This window comes from Juglans microcarpa x Juglans regia, chromosome 8D (assembly GCF_004785595.1).
Source record: "Juglans microcarpa x Juglans regia isolate MS1-56 chromosome 8D, Jm3101_v1.0, whole genome shotgun sequence".
Classification (NCBI taxonomy): domain Eukaryota; kingdom Viridiplantae; phylum Streptophyta; class Magnoliopsida; order Fagales; family Juglandaceae; genus Juglans; species Juglans microcarpa x Juglans regia.
This window is the reverse complement of record NC_054608.1, coordinates 12,561,134-12,580,773: the sequence shown is the minus strand read 5'-3', so window position 1 is coordinate 12,580,773 and position 19,640 is coordinate 12,561,134. Positions and strand designations below refer to the sequence as shown.

The following is a 19,640-nucleotide window of genomic DNA, read 5'->3' as shown; positions in this document are numbered from 1 at the left end:
CGCCTCCACCAAATTACCTTTGATTATATCCCAGCAAGAAGAATAAAAAGCAGACCAGAATCTATCAAGACCTGAACTACTTTAATGAGGAATAGACATTAAAGCATCCTTCACCTCTTCCTTAGAAAGAGCTTTGCAAAGAAACTTATTCTCTTCACTAGATATAACTGAAGAGATCAAATTACTCAAGTTCGCTACCTCCCTTCTACCTGGAGCCGTGAGAAAATTATGGAAATAATGAACTGCCCCTTCATGGACAGCTTCTTGCGTGTCCAACACCGTACCATCTAGAAGAGACATAGAAGAAATCACAACACTCTTCCTTCTCTGATTAACTACTACATGAAATAATTTTGAATTGTTATCCCTTTCCGCCATCCACTTTTTCTTCACCTTCTAAGCCACCATAATTTTCTTCCTCTTTTCCAACTCTCTAGTTCCAACTTTGTTGCAAAGTAATCATCCTCCACATCTTAATTATACCATGTTTGCAATTGATGTTCAAGAATATCTAAGTGCTCTTCCAACTCTTTAATGTGTTGATCCACCCTACCAAAGGTATGAATGTTCCAAGCCAGCAATGGCAATCTCATTTTCTTCAACTTAGCCGCAAGCCTCCATAGACCAGAGCCACCCTCAGGAGCATTCCACACTTCAACCACACAAGTTTTAAAAGAAGCATGCGAACACATATTTTGGAACTTAAAAGGAGCAGGTCCATATCGATTAAACACCCTATCCAACCTTAAAAGCATAGGACTATGATCCAATAACTTCCTTGATAAATTTCTACATGAGCATTAGGAAAGATAAACATGAAATCCATGTTTTGAATAGCCCTATACAATCTGGCCCAACTCCAAGAAGGGCCAGTATCCATTGCACCATGAAACACGTCTCCCATTAAAACTCACCTCCATAAGGCCACAATTGTCTAAAGAATTTCTGAACTCCTCCATGGCAGGAATCAGCCTAGAATGATCGCCAACTCTCTCCCCATCCTCCCTGATGATGTTGAAATCCTCTATCACCAACCAAGGAAAATTACCTGGATTAATATCTTCAAAATCATTCCACAAAACCCTACGTTTCACTTGTGTACATTTTGCATACACAAATGAGACTAGGACTTTCTTATGCTCCAAACCAACCTAACCAGAAACCATTTGATTTGGAGAAACCACTCCTACAAAAGAAAGTGGTTCCCTCCAAAGAAGCCAGATTTTTCCACCCACAGCTTCACTTCAACAAAAACTAGGAAAACCCAAAAAAGAAGCCAAACTTGGCATCATTCTATCCTCTGCGAAAGGCTCAAAGATTGCAACAAAATCAATATTATACTTTCTAATTAAATGATCTAACCTCATTTTTGAACTACGTATCACCCTTACATTCCAAACTAAAAGAGAGCACATTATAACTTTAGTTAGCTGGTCGGGTATGTACCCGTTGGGAATGTCTCATAGAGTGACTCAATATTTCTTTCTCCTTAGCCCTAAAAACTTGCAGTTCATTATCTGACCCATACACTTTTTACTTTGAGTAATTCATTAGATTCCTGTCTTCCTTTCTGTCAGAAAGCACCTCTGTAACATTTATTAAAACATTGTCCTTGAGACCTTTGGAGGCAGGTGGAAATCTACTCTCGAGCTCAAAAATGGCGAAACAACATCCACCTGCACATCAAGTACTGATTTAGCAGGACCCTTCCCTCCTACTTGAGCACATAAATGATCCTCTGGTGCAACATGCATAACCTGCCCTTTCTCAGCCCCTCCCAACTAATCATACGATACCATCGAAAAAACTCTCTCATCAACCAACCCAATTTCCTCTACCCCTCTCGATCTCTCTGTCCTTGCGCACAACTCCCATACCTCCTTCGTTTTCAACCAGTTCTACAATATAGGGTTCGACCATATTCCCACCCTTCCCATCTACAGGACTCAAGTCCAATTTTGGACAAACTTTAACCTCCACTTGTATCCCCTCAGATTGTTTATTTACTTCCTCCATAGGGCCCTCAACTACTTGCCCATCCTTATCAATAACATACTTTTCCTTCCAAGCTTGCCTTCTATTTGGATGTGTTTCACCCTTTCCTTTCTCCATTGTTTTCTGACCTAACCGACAGACAACAGCAGTATAACCTTGAAAATAGCATTTTGAACAATAAAATCCATGTTTTTCATATCGTGCCTCCTGCCAAAACTTCTTACCATTTGCCACCACAATGGGAAAACCTTGCATTGATACTTCACTAAGATCTATCTCAACACAAATCCTCACCCTCAAAGCCCTAGTTCTGTTTAGTGTTGCATTATCAGTACCAAGATAGGACCCAAACCAAATAGCAAGAATTTGTAGACAATCCTTTCTATACATGTGCATTAGTAATCCTAAAAGAAAGATCCATTGAAGTGCAGTCGATGGTTCCTTTTCCAGATCGAAATCCTTAGTCCATCAAAACAGCCGAAAACCACATCCATCAAGAACTCGACCCTCATGTGCGCATCCATGAATGAAGTCCCTCTCATTATTCATCTGTACGAGAATATGGTGATCATCCATAAAACTGATCGTAGGAATCTCATGCAATCCTCAGGACTTGATCACAACAAGTCAGATAGTATCAATGGTAGGTCTAGTCTGCAAAAAACTTCAACACGAGCATATTTGAAATCCTCCGCCGCTTTACACATCTCAGACTCCGAAAAGATGAAGCATTTATCCCCGTTAATATTAACAAGGTAATGCATGGGGAGCTTGAACAAAGGTTGCATGGCAGATCTCGCTACTGCCTGTAAATACGACTTTTGCGATGGCAATCCTTCCTCAAAGGAGGCCCCGGCTGATGGAAGAGTCACTGGAGGGCCTAGGGGAGCCGCCGTGGGCTAACCCTAGGAGCAGGGAAATGTAACAATGCCAAAATTGGAAACTCGAGAATTATGGAGCGTAAAGCCAACCTCAATTTAGGATTCATTTGGATACTTGGAGTATATCAAAATTCTATAAATAATAGTGAAATGATTTGAATTAAGATGCTTTACTAAGTTCTAGAAAATAAGATAGAAAAAATTGAATAAACAGATTATAAAGTCAAAAACTTGTTTAAATATAGGAAAAGAGATTTGCGACTTATCATTTCTATACACCACACATCAGACACTACATTTATTTTTAGAGAAATGATACTTGCAGTCGTGAGTATACAAGCGCCGTGCAGTCGCTTTGAAAAAAGTGAATAAATATGGGACCCACATGAAAAGAAATTAATTTTTTAAAAGTGAACCCCACTCTTTTTCAAAGCGACTGCACGGCTTTTACGCATTCCACGACTGTATGTAGCATTACTCTTATTTTTATTTGTTCTTCTTAAACTAATTGAATTCTTCTACTCATCATCCATATACCACACATTTAGTAAGAGAAAAAAAAATAAGTGTGGAGTGTGGTGTGTAGAAATAATAAATAGTATTTTTCATAAAAAAATATTTTGTATCCCGATAATGGGTACCGACACCCTTTTTTTTACTTAATGATTAAGTAAGTATTTTTTTAACGATATTGTGACTTTTAAAAAAAAAATATTTAAGAGGACTAAAATATGCATGAAAAAAACAAAAAAGGACAAATTGTCTTCTCGATGACTTCTCTCACAAAGGGTGTAGCACTTTGTATGAATATTATAATATTTTAATATTATTTTTATTTTGACACTTATAAAAGTTGTATTGATTTCTATGTTGTATTTGGAAACTTTTAATGATTTGATAAAAAATTTAAAAATTTGAATTTGAAAAAAAATTAATAATTTTGTACCTCATATCTGTAAATGAATCTTAAACACTCAAAAATTCAAAATATCTACCTTTGAGAACAAAAAATGGAATGTGTTTAAATATTTAAAACTTTCCAAGCTATTAAACAAATCCGTTGTCGTCCAGCGGTTAGGATATCTGGCTTTCACCCAGGAGACCCGGGTTCGATTCCCGGCAACGGAAAAATGTTTTCATTTTTTGTCTTGTAAGGAACGACGACCTTTAGTCAGACACAACACAAAATCAACTATCAAGCATCGTCGGATCACGCCACACGTGTGGAAGGAAGCTTCGCTAGTTTCTCCCCAATTCCGTCGGTGTAGCTTCCTACTGCCACTATAAATGTATAAATAATAAAATCCACTGACCCAATCCGATCCTCATCTCTTGATCTCTTCTCACTATCAACGTCAACCATCAGGTACGCTCTCAACTATACCTCTCTCATTGCCATCGCTTTTATTTTTCTCCACCATCGAAATTGGTTCACCACTTCGATCGTTCTGATTCGTCTTCACCCATCTGCTTGTTCGTGGATTTTTTGAATTTTGGTCGAAGTTATCCAATTTGAACTTGTTTTCATTACCTGCAATGCTTTTTTACTGATTAACAATAATGGTGGATTTTTCATGGTTTTGATGGCGTTCCTTTATTAATCTGTCAATTTGAAAGTATGCTTAGATTGGCTGCTGAGAAACTGGATGAAAAGGAAGGAATTTGAAACTTATGACTCCTATTTTCTGCCCTCCGAACACTATGTCACTTAAGAGCTACTTAGAGTCACAAGTGAGCTTTCGTTCTCTCAGAAACCCAATTATCAGAGAGTAATGTATCTTGATCTACCTACAAAGGATGACTTAATAGGATTTCAGGATACAACTCTCTCCCCACAAGCAGCATCAATGGAATTTTAGCATTTTTCCTCCATTTTTTGCCTGACAATCTAATTTATCTCCAATCAATTGGAAATACTTACTTCATTTCCGTTCTAAAATTAAGAACTTAATTTTGCACTGTTTGGAACAGGATTTGGTTGTTTGATAATAATTTCCAATGGCTTCGCCCACTCTAATCTCCGACACCGACGCGTGGAAGGACTTGAAGGTAACTGGCATGATACTTCAGAAAATTTTTTTTTAAGGCAAAGTGTATTTGAATGTATCTATAAAATCTGTGTATCATGTGTAAATGTTTGATTATGTAGGGCCATGTTGAGGAGACAAAGAAGACTCATTTACGTGATTTGATGGGTGATGTTGACCGATGCAAGTCAATGACGGTGTATGATTCTCCATTAGACTTTTTATGCTATAGTCAATCACACTTAGGCTGCGTTTAGATGTTGAACTGAGTTGTGTTTAGATGATAAAATATTGTTAGAATATTATTTTTTAATATTATTATTATTTTGGAATTAGAAAAAGTTGAATTGTTTATTATATTTTGTATTGGAATTTGAAAAAGTTGTAGTAATGAGTTGAGATGAGTTTAGGAAGCAAACAAAGCCTAGTTTTTCAAGAAAAGTGTGAAATGTGTAGTATTCGGATGAATAGTGGATTAATAATAAAGTTAATTATAATGTTATCAGTAACTTTTTTCTCTGCACATTCTCTATAGAGAGTTTGATGGGATGCTGTTGGACTACTCACGGCAGCGTGCCACTCTTGAAACCATAGATAAGCTCTTCAAGTTGGCACAGGTGGGTATTTACACTGTTTACTTTCTGTGATATTGAAATATATCCTTTTAATTATCTTTACCTTTGTGTGAATGCAGGTTGCACATCTCAAAGAAAAGATTAACCATATGTACACTGGGGAGCGTGTAAGTTGAAAAATTTTCCTTGGTTCATAGGGACTTGACAATTTACGTAACCTGTTGTTTGAACCTCCATCATCTGTAAAGACAAGGCTTCCTGCTAACTTAAACTTAATTTCACTCCATTAAATGTCATTTGGGATTTTGATGTTGTAATTCAAAACGAATGCTCGCAACTTAATTCGAATTAGCAAAAGCAATGTCCCCTTGCATAATATGGATTCCAGATGACCTTGTCCCATTTGATTCCTGGAATGGCCTGACTGAATAAGCCATTCCGATTTTCTTGCTGGGCTTGAAAATCAGGTTGTATACTAGAAAAATAAATGACGATATGATCTGGAAGTTGACAACATTTCTTTTTTCACCTGTAATCCAGTAGTACATTGTGAAATCCCATCCAATATCTTCTCTATTATCTATGGTAGAACTGCGAATTGCTCCCTCCTCATGTCATTTTTTGCATCATTTTGGTGGTGCCTTCAGATAAACAGCACAGAGAATAGGCCAGTACTTCATGTAGCCCTTCGTGCTTCAAGGGATGCTGTTATACAGAGTGATGGGAAGAATGTGGTTCCCGAGGTCTGGAAAGTTCTGGACAAGATCCAGGAGTTTTCTGAGAGGGTCCGCAGTGGTTCTTGGGTAATCCTGCTGTTATTAAAAAACTATTTTGAACATTAAATGTATGAAATGTTGAGTAACAGGAAAACTTTGGTAGGTTGGAGCAACAGGAAAAGCACTGAAGGATGTCATTGCTGTTGGTATTGGTGGCAGCTTCTTGGGTCCTCTATTTGTACATACTGCCCTTCAAACAGGTTGGAAGTTGTTTTCCCTTGTAATCCTGTGCCACCATTATTCACTCATCTTTTTGTGGAGATCTTATTCTTTTATATGTGAAATCTTTAAAGCTTATTAAACCACAAAAACCCAGTCAACGTGTTCATGGTTTGTTCATCTTAAAGCACTAGTATTGGTATCGCTATCTGCTCTAGCAAGGCAAAATTTGCCTCATTTTTCTAGAATTTTGTCAGCATTGGAGTAGGCATAGTACAAGCAAGATGCATTGGTGCTACTGTGCTTGTACATGTATGTACGCCTGTTGCTCTTAGCTAACATATTTTTAATTATTTTTTTCTCTCTCTATCAAATGGTAAAATCTTCTATTTTTTTTCTCTTCACAACATAAACACTCAGACCCCATCTTCATCTCCTTTTTTCACTAGCAGTTTCACCTCCATTTATGCAGAGCCCATTCTTTTTTTGTTCTCCTCCATTTCACCTCCAGCATTTTCTCTCATTTTCTCCTCTTCTCTTTTTCTTCTCTGTTTCACCCACACCACATAGACAGAGCTCCCATCTTTATCGTCATCTCCTCCTCCTTTCTTTTTTCTCCTCCATTGCCAGCAAAATAAACTTCAATCGTTAGCTGCTGCTTCTTCAGTTGTTGAATTCTTCTTCAATTTTTTATTTTCCTGGGGCAAGAAGTGGACGATGAAAGGGTTGAAGAACTCTGGTTTTGGGCTTGCTCCTTAACACCTGTTGGAAGGAATTAGTCATAAAAGAAATAAAAATTAGAATTGTAGTAGTATAGTACAAAAAGAAGCTAATCAAAAGTGATGAGTAATTTATATAAGTTAGCCAAAGTCCAAAATAACCATCTTTAGCCAAATTTGGCCAGTTTTGGGCTAATTCGATGCTAATGCTCTTACAGAACCAGAGGCTATTGAATCTGCAAGGGGACGCCAGCTGCATTTGTGAGTATTTATATTCTGTATGATGTCCATACTTTTTTTTATGATTCTTATTTTAGAGGCCTTAATTATATATAAATATATAACTTTCAGCCTTTAGTTTTTCTAGTGTTGCCCGAGAATGTTGCTTTAGCCGCATTCTTAACTAGGTGTTTTCTTTTGTATACGTCTTGTATACTTGGGCTTTGCCTACATTTCTATTAATAAATTTTTTGCTCATCCACACTTGTGCTCAGGTGCAGCCCAATATAAATTGAGGCCTAAGGAAAAATTTAAATGAGTCATTTTTAATTATAATATAATAAAATGTAAATCATTATATTGAATATTTTTAAAAATTCTCAAGAAAATGAGGCTTTATTTAAAATCTTTCAATAAAAGTTTTTTGAATTTATATTTAATACAACAACTTAAAATGAGACCTCATTGTAAAATTTTGTCTCAATTTAACAAGATCTTAGAAAAATCTGCTTAAAAATATAAATTATTCATTGTATTAAATATAAAATTTAGTATCATGGGGGCCTTGCACACATTAAAAAATATAAAAAATTATTTTAAATTTTATTTAATGGAATGGTTTTTATATTTTTTTATTAAAAAATTAAAATAAAAATATCTCACTTTTTTTTTTTGGGGGGGGGGGGGGGGGGGGCTGCATTGTATAGGGCGGGGCCTTAGGCAATGGCCTAAGTGGCCTTAACCTTAGGCCGGCCCTGCTCGTGTTAGAGATTTTAGAAGGACATTGTAGGATATAAGGAATTTTTTTTTTTTTTCCCTTTCTCTGAAGCAAACTGTAACATGTGTTTCTTGATTCATATTCTCATGGTTGGTGGAATGGGTGTTGTGCTATTGATGTCACACTGTGATTATAAGTTCTGCCTAGAACAGTTACATATTTAAATGTTGAACTATTTTCTTTATTATCAATCTAACCGTTTGTTTTCATCTGCCTGCAGTCTTGCAAATGTTGATCCTATTGATGTCGCTAGAAATATCACAGGATTAAATCCCGAAACTACGCTTGGTAAACAAAAATCTTTTTTATTTGTTTCTCTAACTAATACTGTTTAAGAGAAACCTGAGATCTACTTAATCTCATCGAGTTACATTCTGGGTACCAAAGCACTATTATGTTTCTTCTGATATTTGCAGTTGTTGTGGTTTCAAAGACTTTTACGACAGCTGAAACTATGCTGAATGCCCGAACTCTTAGGGAATGGATTTCAGCTGCTCTTGGGTTAGTTCCATAATAAGACTGTTACTTCAAGGATATGGTGTAATATTGCTGTTTTGGGATTCTGAAGTTATCTAGATTTGATAATGGATGTGAACTAGTAAGGCAGATATGGGGAAGAATTCAAAAGAAAGTTTAAAGAATGTCTTTGAGACTGGTATATGATTGATTTTTTTTTTCAGGCCCTCTGCTGTTGCAAAGCATATGGTAGCCGTTAGTACTAACCTGACGGTATGACAACCTTTCATCTCTTACACTTCACTGATTCGGCACCTGTGTCATCCCAACCTTTATATATTTGTTTGGGTTCCCAAATATATATGTCTATTTATATATGTATGTTAAATTAATATGTTGGTGCATGGTGAAAAATTCACATACATGTATTGAGGATGGCTTCTGCTTGCCCTTCAACACTTAGAAAAGAAATTTACTCTGGAAAGTTTGATTTATTTTTTCAGATTTTCTCATGAGTATTGAAAAGGAAAAGAAAATACAGTTTTTCTTGTTTGTTCCTTAAACTCAATGGAAATCATAATAAGCACATTAATCAACTCTGAAACAGTTTGACTTTAGTTAATCTCATTTTCTTTTTCTCATGCAGCTTGTGGAGAAGTTTGGCATTGACCCTAATAATGCTTTTGCATTCTGGGACTGGGTCGGTGGCCGCTATAGTGGTAAGATATTTTCCTTTCCTCGAAGGAATTTATGGCTAATCTGGTGGTTAATTGGAAATTTTATTCCTGGCTGCAGTTTGCAGTGCTGTTGGAGTGTTGCCGTTATCTCTCCAATACGGTTTCTCAGTTGTTGAGAAGTATGTAGCTTATAATCTTTTTAACTTTTTTTTGCAAGCATTTCTTCTCTTATATTAGGCAGTACTTATTTAAGAGATAACCTGCAGACCAATCGGGCTTTTTTTAAGCAAATAACAGCCCACAAATAAGATTGTGCCACGTATCGTTCTACTAAAAGTATTGTGTGGAAGCCCCGCATCAGATTTGATCTCATTTGTTTTTCCTCCCCACTTTCCCGAATTCCTCCCCATTTCGCAAACCCTCCTCTCTCTGTTTTTCCTCCCCCCCCAGTTTCCCATTTCGCACCCCCTCTCGCAGCGCAAACCCTCACCATTTCGCACCCCCTCTCACAGTGCAAACCCTCACCATTTCGCACCCCCTCTCGCAGCCTCCGTCGCACGGCCTCTTGCAGCCGAGTCGCACCCCCTCTCGCAGCAGTTTTGGTAATGTTGTAGATGATCATAGTAGTTCTCCTACTTCCGCCCTAAAAGCTATTGAAATTCCAGAACCTGAATTCTACAACTTTGATGCTCAAGTTGTAGGTGGTGGCTGGTTCATGTGGTGGGTATTACTCTGTTTCGGGTATAGTAAAACGGGGGCTTTTCTTTTGGTTTACAGCGGTGGTGCACCAGCAGTGGCTGGGTTGTGCTGCGGAGGAGGAAGTGCTCGGTTTCGGTTTGCTTGCTGGACGGGTGGTTGTTAGAAGAGCATCTGTGGCATTGTTAGATGGATGAAGGTTATTGCCATCACTAGGTTGCCATGTGGGTTGAAAATGTGGAGGAGAAGTGGCTGCGGAGGTGCAACTGGTGGCTGTGGACTGGAGTAACTAGGTGGTTTTCCGATTGGTTCTGGTGCCACTGGTTGTTGGTAGTGAGGATGAGGTGTTTCATGGTGGACTGTGCGACGAGAACCACTCAAATGCAGTGGCTGGTCTCGGTGGTGTAGGGCTGAGGTTTAGGCTGTGGGTTCGGTTTCAGTCTCGGTAGTGCAGGGTGATCTTGGCATGTTTGTTTCCGTCCGGGGTTGTTGTGCTGCGAGATGGGGGCGGCGTTGCTGTTTATGGAAGGGAACAAGGTGGTAGCAGTTTCTCGAGGGGCTGGGCAGTCTGGGTATATGTTTCAGATTTGGTCCGATTTGGGCTCTATACAGTGATGAGGATGGCTTGCCAAAGTACTATGGTCATATTAAGAAAATTGATTCGGCGTCGAACTGAGATTGGGGCAGTGCGAAGAGACGGAAGAGAGGGGTAGCGAGGAAGAGGAAGATGGAAGAGAAGGCTCTACAAAATCACATATGCCTCTTGATTCTCTGTGGTGGAGCCTATTCAAATTACAGTATATTTCCTTGCGTGGCAACAAGTGAATGGCGGGCTGCTTTTGGGCGATTTACAGCCCGACCGCTTAGAAGCGGTTCTGCTTATTTAATTTTTAGATGGATTAATATGATTTATAATGGTTCACCAGGTATTACTGATTGGCTAATACTCCTTAATAGGCTCTTTTGATTGAGTAAAAGGCATGCAACTTCATATTTTACAGAAAGAATACATATAAGTTAAGATTGTGCTTTTTTGTTCTTGTATTATTAGGAATGTAATGTGCTTTCTACAGACTTTACACATAATACATCTATGTTTATTAGCTTTTAATTTTTTGATTTGCTGCTTGCTTTGCTTTAAAAACTGTAAAGTTTTGTGTCCAAATAATCCAAAACTCAAGTAGATATTGCTCTGAAAATTGTTTTGAAGTGTAATGCTACTTTGTATCACTGCCAGCATAACACCCATGTAGCAGAACTGATATGGCAGGCATGCATTAGATGTTATTGTTTGATTTTAGAATTTCAAAATTTTTATGGGTAACGCATGCCTGCCACATCGATGTTATTATGTGGGTGTTATGTTGTGGTGTTACAAGTAGCATTGCTTTATTTTAAAATTTTAAATGATTTTGGTGTTGAATAAAATGTTGCATTTTTTTTTCAATTGAAGGTTCTTAAAGGGAGCCTCAAGTATTGATCAGCATTTCTACTCAGCACCCTTTGAGAAAAATATACCTGTAAGTGCCCTACTTATTACAGAGTTTTAATAGAGTTGTAGTTTTGTTTCACCAACTGTATATAGGATAGAATAATGATGAGTTAACACCCTAGTAATTATGAAAGTGGCTAGCCTTCGGTGTCAGAATCAGCCAGTACTCCCAATGGTTGTCATCCATTCAATTTTTTTGGCCTCCACCAGGTGGGGGAAGTTTATTCTGGTGACCTTCCAATGTTGCACTAGTAGATAATTAATGACATGTTTAATAACATTGTGTCAGTGCTGCAGGTGCTTCTAGGTTTGTTGAGTGTATGGAATGTTTCGTTTTTTGGATATCCTGCAAGAGTAAGCACTCACCATCTGCTCAAGACTTTTCAATTGCCTTGTGTTAAACATTTTCTTATGTTTCTCCTTACATATCTATCAATAACACTTGAGACTTTCGGTATTCCTCCAGGCCATTTTACCTTATTCCCAAGCCTTGGAGAAGTTGGCCCCACATATTCAACAGGCATGTGCACTACAGCAGTCTGCTTGCTTTTTATTTCTGGGATCTGCCTTTTTAATATCCTTATACCTTCCTAATATAAGCAATTCAGGTTAGCATGGAAAGTAATGGCAAAGGTGTATCAATTGATGGTGTGCCACTTCCTTTTGAGGCTGGTGAAATTGACTTTGGTGAACCAGGAACAAATGGTCAGCATAGCTTTTACCAACTAATTCACCAGGTGATCTAGGTGTCTTTTACATATTGATAGTAAAATGATATTGATTATAAAAATGCTTATTACAACTTCTGTTGTCATTTACTACAAGTCTTTCTAACCTTTTTCTTAGTTCCTTAATAGCACCTTGGTATGTTAAATGCATTGTAGACTACCGTCTTTTGACATGAAATCATGTGTATGATTGTATGCTTAGTACTTATCATAAAAAAATGATTGTATGCTTGGCATGTAATTTGCTTTTGAGTTTTAACCAATCGATTGTGATAACTACCGTAAGCACGGAAGCTCTAATGCCTTAGTTGTAATAAGTGCACTCAATATCCAGGAGAGAACCAAAGCTTTAAAGCATATAACAGAAATACTACTTCTGAGACTGCATTCACCTATTATGAATGCTTGATTGTGTTTTTTTTCATATGCACTTGAGAAAGAGATATGTTGTAGGAATGGGCTGGTGCTGTATGGGTAAGCAAAGCATGGAAGTATTGATCGCCTTATGCTTCAGTATGAGGTGGCTAGGGATTTATGGGTGTCAATATTCCTTACCTTTGGGATTGAGTGGGTCATGCCCTAGAGGTGGTGTATTTGTTAGCTTGTTGGTGAAGTCCATTTGGTTTTCATAGCTATTTTGGATGTTTGGAGGATGGTTCCCTTGTGTTTGATGCGGAGTATTTGGCAACAATTTATTGTTCAAGCCTTTGAAGTTTATGACAAGATGATGTTTGAATTCGGAGCCATTATATTTAATTTGTTTTATATTTGGATTGTTAGCTTCTGTTTTCAGAATTTCATGGAATTGTGTTCTTTTCTCTCTCCTCTAGTTGGCTAGTTGTTTTATATACTTCCTGTGTTCTTGAGTTGCACCCCTCTACGCTTTAGATTGCCTTATTGAAAGGGTTTTCACTACCACTAGAGCGCATGCGGGTGTTGATTTTTCCCGGCAACAAGATGTTATATTTGCTTGCTGGCCTATATCTAATCCTAAACTACAACTATGTCTTATATAGTTCTCAATGGTCTTTACCTTCTGTTGGCCTGACATTTGGATGTGTCAGACATAGAATAAGTCAAATTTAATTCAAACGTAATCATTTATGGACTTTGAGCTATCCTTTGTGTGTGTGTGTGTGTGTGTGTGTGTTGGGGGGGGGGGGGGGGGGGGGGGGGGGGGGGGGGGGGGGGGGTGTGGGGGGATTTGTGATGGAGATGTTTGATCATGACTTGCTTTTGATTCTTGGCTCAACTGTGGAGTACTAGATGTGATAGCAAACATGCCTCCAATATGCACAAATTGATAATAAATATGACTAGTTAACTCATACAGAGAAAATAGATGTAAATATGGGGAGCAAACTTTCTCAACTTTAGTGTACACAGGTCTTGTTTTTAAAGAGTTGAAGTTGGGTCATCATATTATTTTTCCATAAATCATATGGAGTCAGAACATGTCAGAAGTGCTTGTGATTGTAACATTAAGCAATTGTTCCCACTGACATCGTTGAATTGTGTGTTAGACAGCCTCTGTTATGGAAGTCTAAATGCGAGTAGTATCTTGATGAGCCTAAGCCCACCCATGTTTTCATAAATGTTCTGACTTTGCACTCGAAATGCACCATAAAAATTAAACTTTTTTCATCTATGAAGGAATGTGTTTTTGATATCTTGTGTCACGCATCACTGAACTTTACTTCAAATAACTGTCTTGTAATCTATAAATTTGTCAAACATTTTTCTTTGGACATTCAGGGACGTGTTATTCCTTGTGATTTTATTGGTGTTGTGAGGAGTCAGCAACCTGTCTACCTGAAAGGTATCTAACATCAATCTTGTTGAAGCATATTATCATCAGTGATGGCTTGTTTGAAGGTCATATTCCTATGCTTTGATTTAAAGTGCTGCAGTATATAATGTTGCATTCATTTTAAATTCAGGTGAGCCAGTGAGTAACCACGATGAGCTCATGTCTAACTTTTTTGCACAGCCAGACGCCCTTGCATATGGAAAGGTAGGTTTTATGCTTTCTCCTATTATGGATGTTCCTTCAAGGAAAATTTGGTTAGTAACCCTTTTGCTCTGCTCAAATTGAGATTCACTTCTTCTGCTTAATTTCGGATTAGGCCCTTTCGAAAAACAGAGAAGGTTGGGGGGGGGGGGGGGGGGGGGGGGGGGGTGGGGAGGTCTCCCCTTTCCGACAGGCCACCTCCGTGGTGGCTGAGCTTAGGCCACCAGGGGGTGGATTGATTCGGTCTCCCTATAGTGGCCATATTCAACCACCCACATACAGGTGGTGGATTGAGCTACAGCATGGGAGTGGCTGAATCTGGCCAACATGGGAGGCCAGAACTATGGCATAATTTAGTGGCCAGACTCCACCTAGCGGTTCGGTTGGGGGGGGGACCTCCCTCCCAGCCAGCCTTTTTTTTGTTTTTAGTTTTTTTTTTTTTTTTTTATGAATAAGCTATTTTAATTTCATTTTTTGAAACAAAAATAATAATTATCCATGTGGGAGGCTGTGGTAAGACTGCCACATGTTTTTAATCCTTTGTATACCATCTTGTGTACTTGGGCTTTTGCCTATCCTTTATTAATACTATTGTTTACAAAAAGACTGCCACGTGTTTTTAACCAATGATGGTGGACATAATTTCTAATGGAAGGGCCTGATCCAAAAATTTTCATAGCACAGGGTTTAAAAAAAATACCAGGGTCGAATCTTGAACAAGGCAAAGCACAGGGCGTTATTGACCAAATTTGTCCCTTCTTAATTTACCAATAAAACACTGATGTTCTTTTTATTTATAAAATAAAGTATGTATCCAAAAAAAAGTAATATAAAGTACTCAAGAGAAAATATGTGTTTTCTTATATTATCGACTATCATTTTCCATCCCATTTGCCAACCAACCTAAAGAAGAGGAAATTTCTATTTCGTGTCCAATTGTCTAATCAAACTGCATTTCCATGTAGACCGAAGAGCAGTTGCATAAAGAGAATGTCCCACCACATCTTATTCCTCATAAAGTGAGTTTCTTTCAGCTTCTATATTAAATATTTGATTTGCAGTTGACTTGATACTCACTGTTGCTTCATGTTTCAGACTTTTTCTGGCAATCGGCCTTCTTTCAGCCTTCTGCTCCCATCATTAAATGCTTATAATATTGGACAGGTTTGAGACTCCCTGCTGTTTCTTCAGTTTCTCATTCATGCCTGATTGTTCAAATTCCTTAATGATTTTCAGCTTTTGTAATGCCTTCTCTCTGCTAGAATGTCCCACAATGAAGTTAGATGGTCAAATGAGATGTCTTGCACTTTAAATGGTTGAATCATTACATTCTTATAAAAAAAAAAAAGGTTGAATCATTACAAATGGCAATTTTCAGGATGAATGAAGTAACTTAGATTTAGTTGACTATTGTGGATATGCAACAGTTTTCATACCAAGAATAGTAACTGTGTACTTTGATCTTGCTCATTGTAATTGAGGAACAAACTTAAGAAAATTAGATTCCTGCTATGCAAATCATTCATGCATTGATGTGATGTTGTGACTTTGTAGACCATTTCATGTTATTGAAATCACAGCCTAAAGTAGCCCCTGATATCTGGGCATTGCACTCCAAAAATGCTAATATTAGCCACCTACCGTTGCAAAATGACTTTCTCACAAGTACATTGCTTACACTCCATTATTCTAGTTCTCCATTATTTTAGTCAAGGGTTCATTGTTCTACACGGTATTTAGTTGAAGATTATGCTACATCTGACAACATGTGTGTTTATTGTTCTCCAGTGGTAAATGCAGTATGAATGTGGTTTATTGGCATTATTAAGTTCTTAGAGAATAAGATGGTGATTAAGGCTGCAAACGAACCGAGTCGAATCGAATTCGAACAAGGGTACTCGAGCTCGATTAACATGTTTGCTCACTCAAACTCGGCTCAAACTCAAATAATACTCAAATATCCTTGTTCGAACTCGGTTCGTTAACCATTAATGTTGTTCGAATTCGACTCGAGCTCGACTAAAAATAAACAAACGACTCAAACCTGAGTAGCTCGATTGAGCTCGAACTCGATTTTTTATTTTGAAATTTTTTAATCTTATCTTTTGATTAATATTTTCTTTTAAAGTTTACAAAAAAAAAAAAACTCAAACCATTTAACTATTCAATCAAATAATTTTGATTCAAAATTCTTATGGTATAACTTCTTTATAAAAATAACTTATAGTTATAAATTAAAAGAATAATACACAAGAGAAATGTAATAAACTAAACTCTTTAATACATATAGATTATATAATAAATCAATAGTTGTAGTTGTATGATATAAAATTATCCTATACCTATTTTGGGAACATAACATATATATTAAATAAGGTAAACTATAAATAAATTAATAATATATAATTAAGTATATAAAAAATAACTAACGTGTAATATATATAATACATACATATATAAAACATATTACGAGTTTCAAAACGAGCTCAAACGAGTCGAGTCAAGCTTATACGAGTTTTGTTCACGAGTCAAGCCGAGTTTATACGTGTTTTGCTTTTTTAATATTCGAACCTATATTAGTGTTTATGAACATCTCATTTATTAAAAGAACCGAGTTCGAATCGAGTATACATGAGCCGAGCTCGAGCTGTTCACGAATTGCTCTGTTCATTTGCAGCCCTAATGGTGATGTGAAATTTTTTTGCCTGTATATGAAAACTACTTCTTTTGACTGACACCACAACTTCTTGCTTGTGCTTTTCAGTTGTTGGCCATCTATGAGCACAGGATTGCTGTAGAAGGTTTCATATGGGGTATCAATTCTTTTGACCAATGGGGAGTTGAGTTAGGGAAGGTATGTGTGACCAAATCAATCTCATCATGTTTTTTCTCCACCTCACAGGTTGGCTGTTTTTTTATAGACTATTTATCCTCTGTTCTGATGGTAGCCTTTACTGTCGGCTCTTTTAGCAATTTACAGTTCACCAATTTTTTTCATATTCCTTAAGATACAAGGGTCATATTCATGAATGCAGTCACTGGCTACTCAAGTCAGAAAGCAAATTAATGCATCTCGTTCAAAGGGAGAACCAGTGGAGGGCTTCAATTTTAGCACTACGACACTGTTATCAAGATATCTTGAGGTATGGCTTATCATCAACGTGTTGGGAAAAGGGAATAAAGAGAAAAGAGAGATAAAATAATGGATTGAGAAAATAGAAAGTCAATTTAACAATTCTGGTAAATGAGTGATACTGCTTTTGTTATTATATGACCACAAAGTTAGCTGAATATTGTTCTCAAAATGAATTTGAATTTTAAAGCGTAATGATTTAGAATCATGTTTGAGGCAGGAAAATACTTATAAAAAAAAAAAGTTTGAGGCAGGAAAATGTTTGTTAGAACCATAATAATTGTAACACCCCAAGTGGTTATGTTTCCCATTGATTGGGTAAATTATGATGGAATCTGCGAGGTATCAAGTCCCACATTGATTCTTTAGAAGGTGAAACTGAGTTGTGTAAATGATTTCGAGGAACTTCAATTATAACTTTTTTTTTTTTTTTTTTGATAGGATCAATTATAACTTTTTAATTAGTTCTTTTAGAGTGCAAACGCAAAAGGTATTAGTACAAAGGTAATTTGTTGCTGTACGTCACACCGATTTTCAAGTCAGACAATGCGGGCATGATCATTCTATGATGGATTAAGGTCAAACACTTATTCCGATCAGTATAGGAAGCTCATTCGTTTGATGTTTAAGTTTGCGTCCAAAGGAATAATGTTCTAGGTTTGATTTGTTTTATATATAACACTGACAACTAGGAAGAATGTTGTCTTCAATATGTCTCCAATTTCTCATAATGAGAATGCATCTACAATGTCAACACATGATTAAATTCTTACTGACATTGTAGCCAGAGGTATTGAAAGAGACTGTAGCTTCAAGTAGTTCAATGTTAACACCCACTTGATATTGAGGGGCAACCGAACACATTGGAGGTAGAGTACTGGTTGATGCAAATTGAGGAGCTTATGAAGATCTTGATCTGCACTGATTAGTGGAAGGTGCAGTACGCTGGCTTTAAGCTGACCACCAAAGCTAAAGAGGCGGTGAACATCTAAGAAGAACAATCTGCAACAAGAGTTCAGTTGAATGATGTCAGTTGAATTGTGAGAACTTAAGAAGGAAATTAGGAGTTCTTGAACCTAGATTTTGTTCAACCTCGTGCTACTAATCACATTTGTGAAGAACGATGGGTCAATGTGGCTATGTATCTAGTGTGGAGAGTTGAATAAGGTTAACTTTCCTCTGCCTTGTATCAACAAACTATTTGACCAGCTACAGGAAGCTCAAGTATTCTCTAAGATTGATTTTAGCTCAAGTTATCACCAGTTGAAGATTATGGCAGAAGACGTACATAAGAAAACTTTCAAGGCAATATGCTTTGAATAGTACACTTCAGTTAAACTAATGTTCCAGCTGCTTTCATAGGTTTGATAAATAGGGTGTTCCCGGAATTCATTGATTAGTTTGTGATGGTCTTTATCGATAATATCGCGTGCTCAAAGATTCGTGAGGAACTTCAAGTTTCATTGTGGATTGTTCTTCGAATCTCAAGAGAGAAACTTTAAAACCAAACTCAAAAAATGAGTTCTGGTTGGAGGGAGTCATCTTCTCGGGACACTTAGAAGTACAATAATGGAAAATAACAGGAGTCATTTTTTCTCTAGAAAAAGGTTCCACTTTCAGCTTCCCTATTTTCTAAAATGAGGTGTTTATAGAGTAGTGTTGGCATACCTGGGAGTTGTGCTAGTGTGACAATTTTTAGATGGTTTGTGTTCTATAATTTGGCACTGTAACTAAAGTCATATCCTACTTTTGCAGGCAAGTGCAGATGTCCCTGCTAATCCTCCTACTACCCTTCTGCCAAAGATATAATTGCTTTTGCTGAGAACTTCTGGGCTTTCAAGTTGGGAGAACTCATGGCATCAACCTCGTGTGTCAGCTGTTGTATGGACATCATTTAACTTCTTGTCAATATCGAGTCAGATGAGCTCTTGATATCAACCTAATAATCGGTACCTTCACACGTGATTTTGCCAATGTTGTTCAATATAAACTGCTATGTGTGGTGTGGTCTCTTCAATAAGTTCAATAAATATGTGTGTCATCTACTTTTTGGTTATTAAGATGAGACTACCGGAAAGATGGGATGACCATAAAGGTCTCAATAAACCCTACATTTGAATCTCAGTACTTTGGAAACCGAGTTGAGTGATGAGTATTTGTAAATTTTACTGCAAAAGCATTGGTTTATTTATTTATTTTTTTTCAATGAGCTGATCCCGGAGACTGCTGAACTAATTTCTCACAGATTATCTGATATAGTCAATTGTGGGCAGGGCGCCTTTGTTAATTTGCACATTTGTGTCATTTGTTTGTGGGTT

General features: G+C 37.2%; 1 protein-coding gene and 1 non-coding gene across 3 annotated transcripts; both read left to right on the top strand.

Moving 5' to 3' along the window:
* Positions 1-3,932: 3,932 nt before the first annotated feature.
* TRNAE-UUC lies at positions 3,933-4,004 on the top strand. The gene has a single exon. It is a non-coding gene; the product is annotated as a tRNA-Glu (tRNA).
* A 93-nt stretch (positions 4,005-4,097) lies between these two features.
* On the top strand, positions 4,098-19,446 carry LOC121242867 (glucose-6-phosphate isomerase, cytosolic). 2 transcript variants are annotated; one of them, XM_041140863.1, is made up of 24 exons: positions 4,098-4,242; positions 4,848-4,925; positions 5,026-5,102; positions 5,439-5,520; positions 5,598-5,645; positions 6,126-6,281; positions 6,358-6,454; positions 7,351-7,393; positions 8,350-8,417; positions 8,546-8,630; positions 8,810-8,858; positions 9,232-9,304; positions 9,381-9,441; positions 11,412-11,478; positions 11,748-11,804; positions 11,917-11,970; positions 12,059-12,187; positions 13,934-13,997; positions 14,119-14,192; positions 15,155-15,208; positions 15,285-15,353; positions 16,954-17,043; positions 17,225-17,332; positions 19,078-19,446. In XM_041140863.1, exons 2-24 carry the CDS (start codon positions 4,875-4,877, stop codon positions 19,129-19,131), a joined length of 1,710 nt encoding a protein of 569 aa, XP_040996797.1. In that variant the 5' UTR covers positions 4,098-4,242; positions 4,848-4,874; the 3' UTR covers positions 19,132-19,446. The 2 variants fall into 2 exon arrangements, with proteins under 2 accessions (XP_040996797.1, XP_040996795.1); XM_041140861.1 differs by lacking the exon at positions 19,078-19,446 and adding an exon at positions 18,107-18,178.
* Positions 19,447-19,640: the final 194 nt, after the last annotated feature.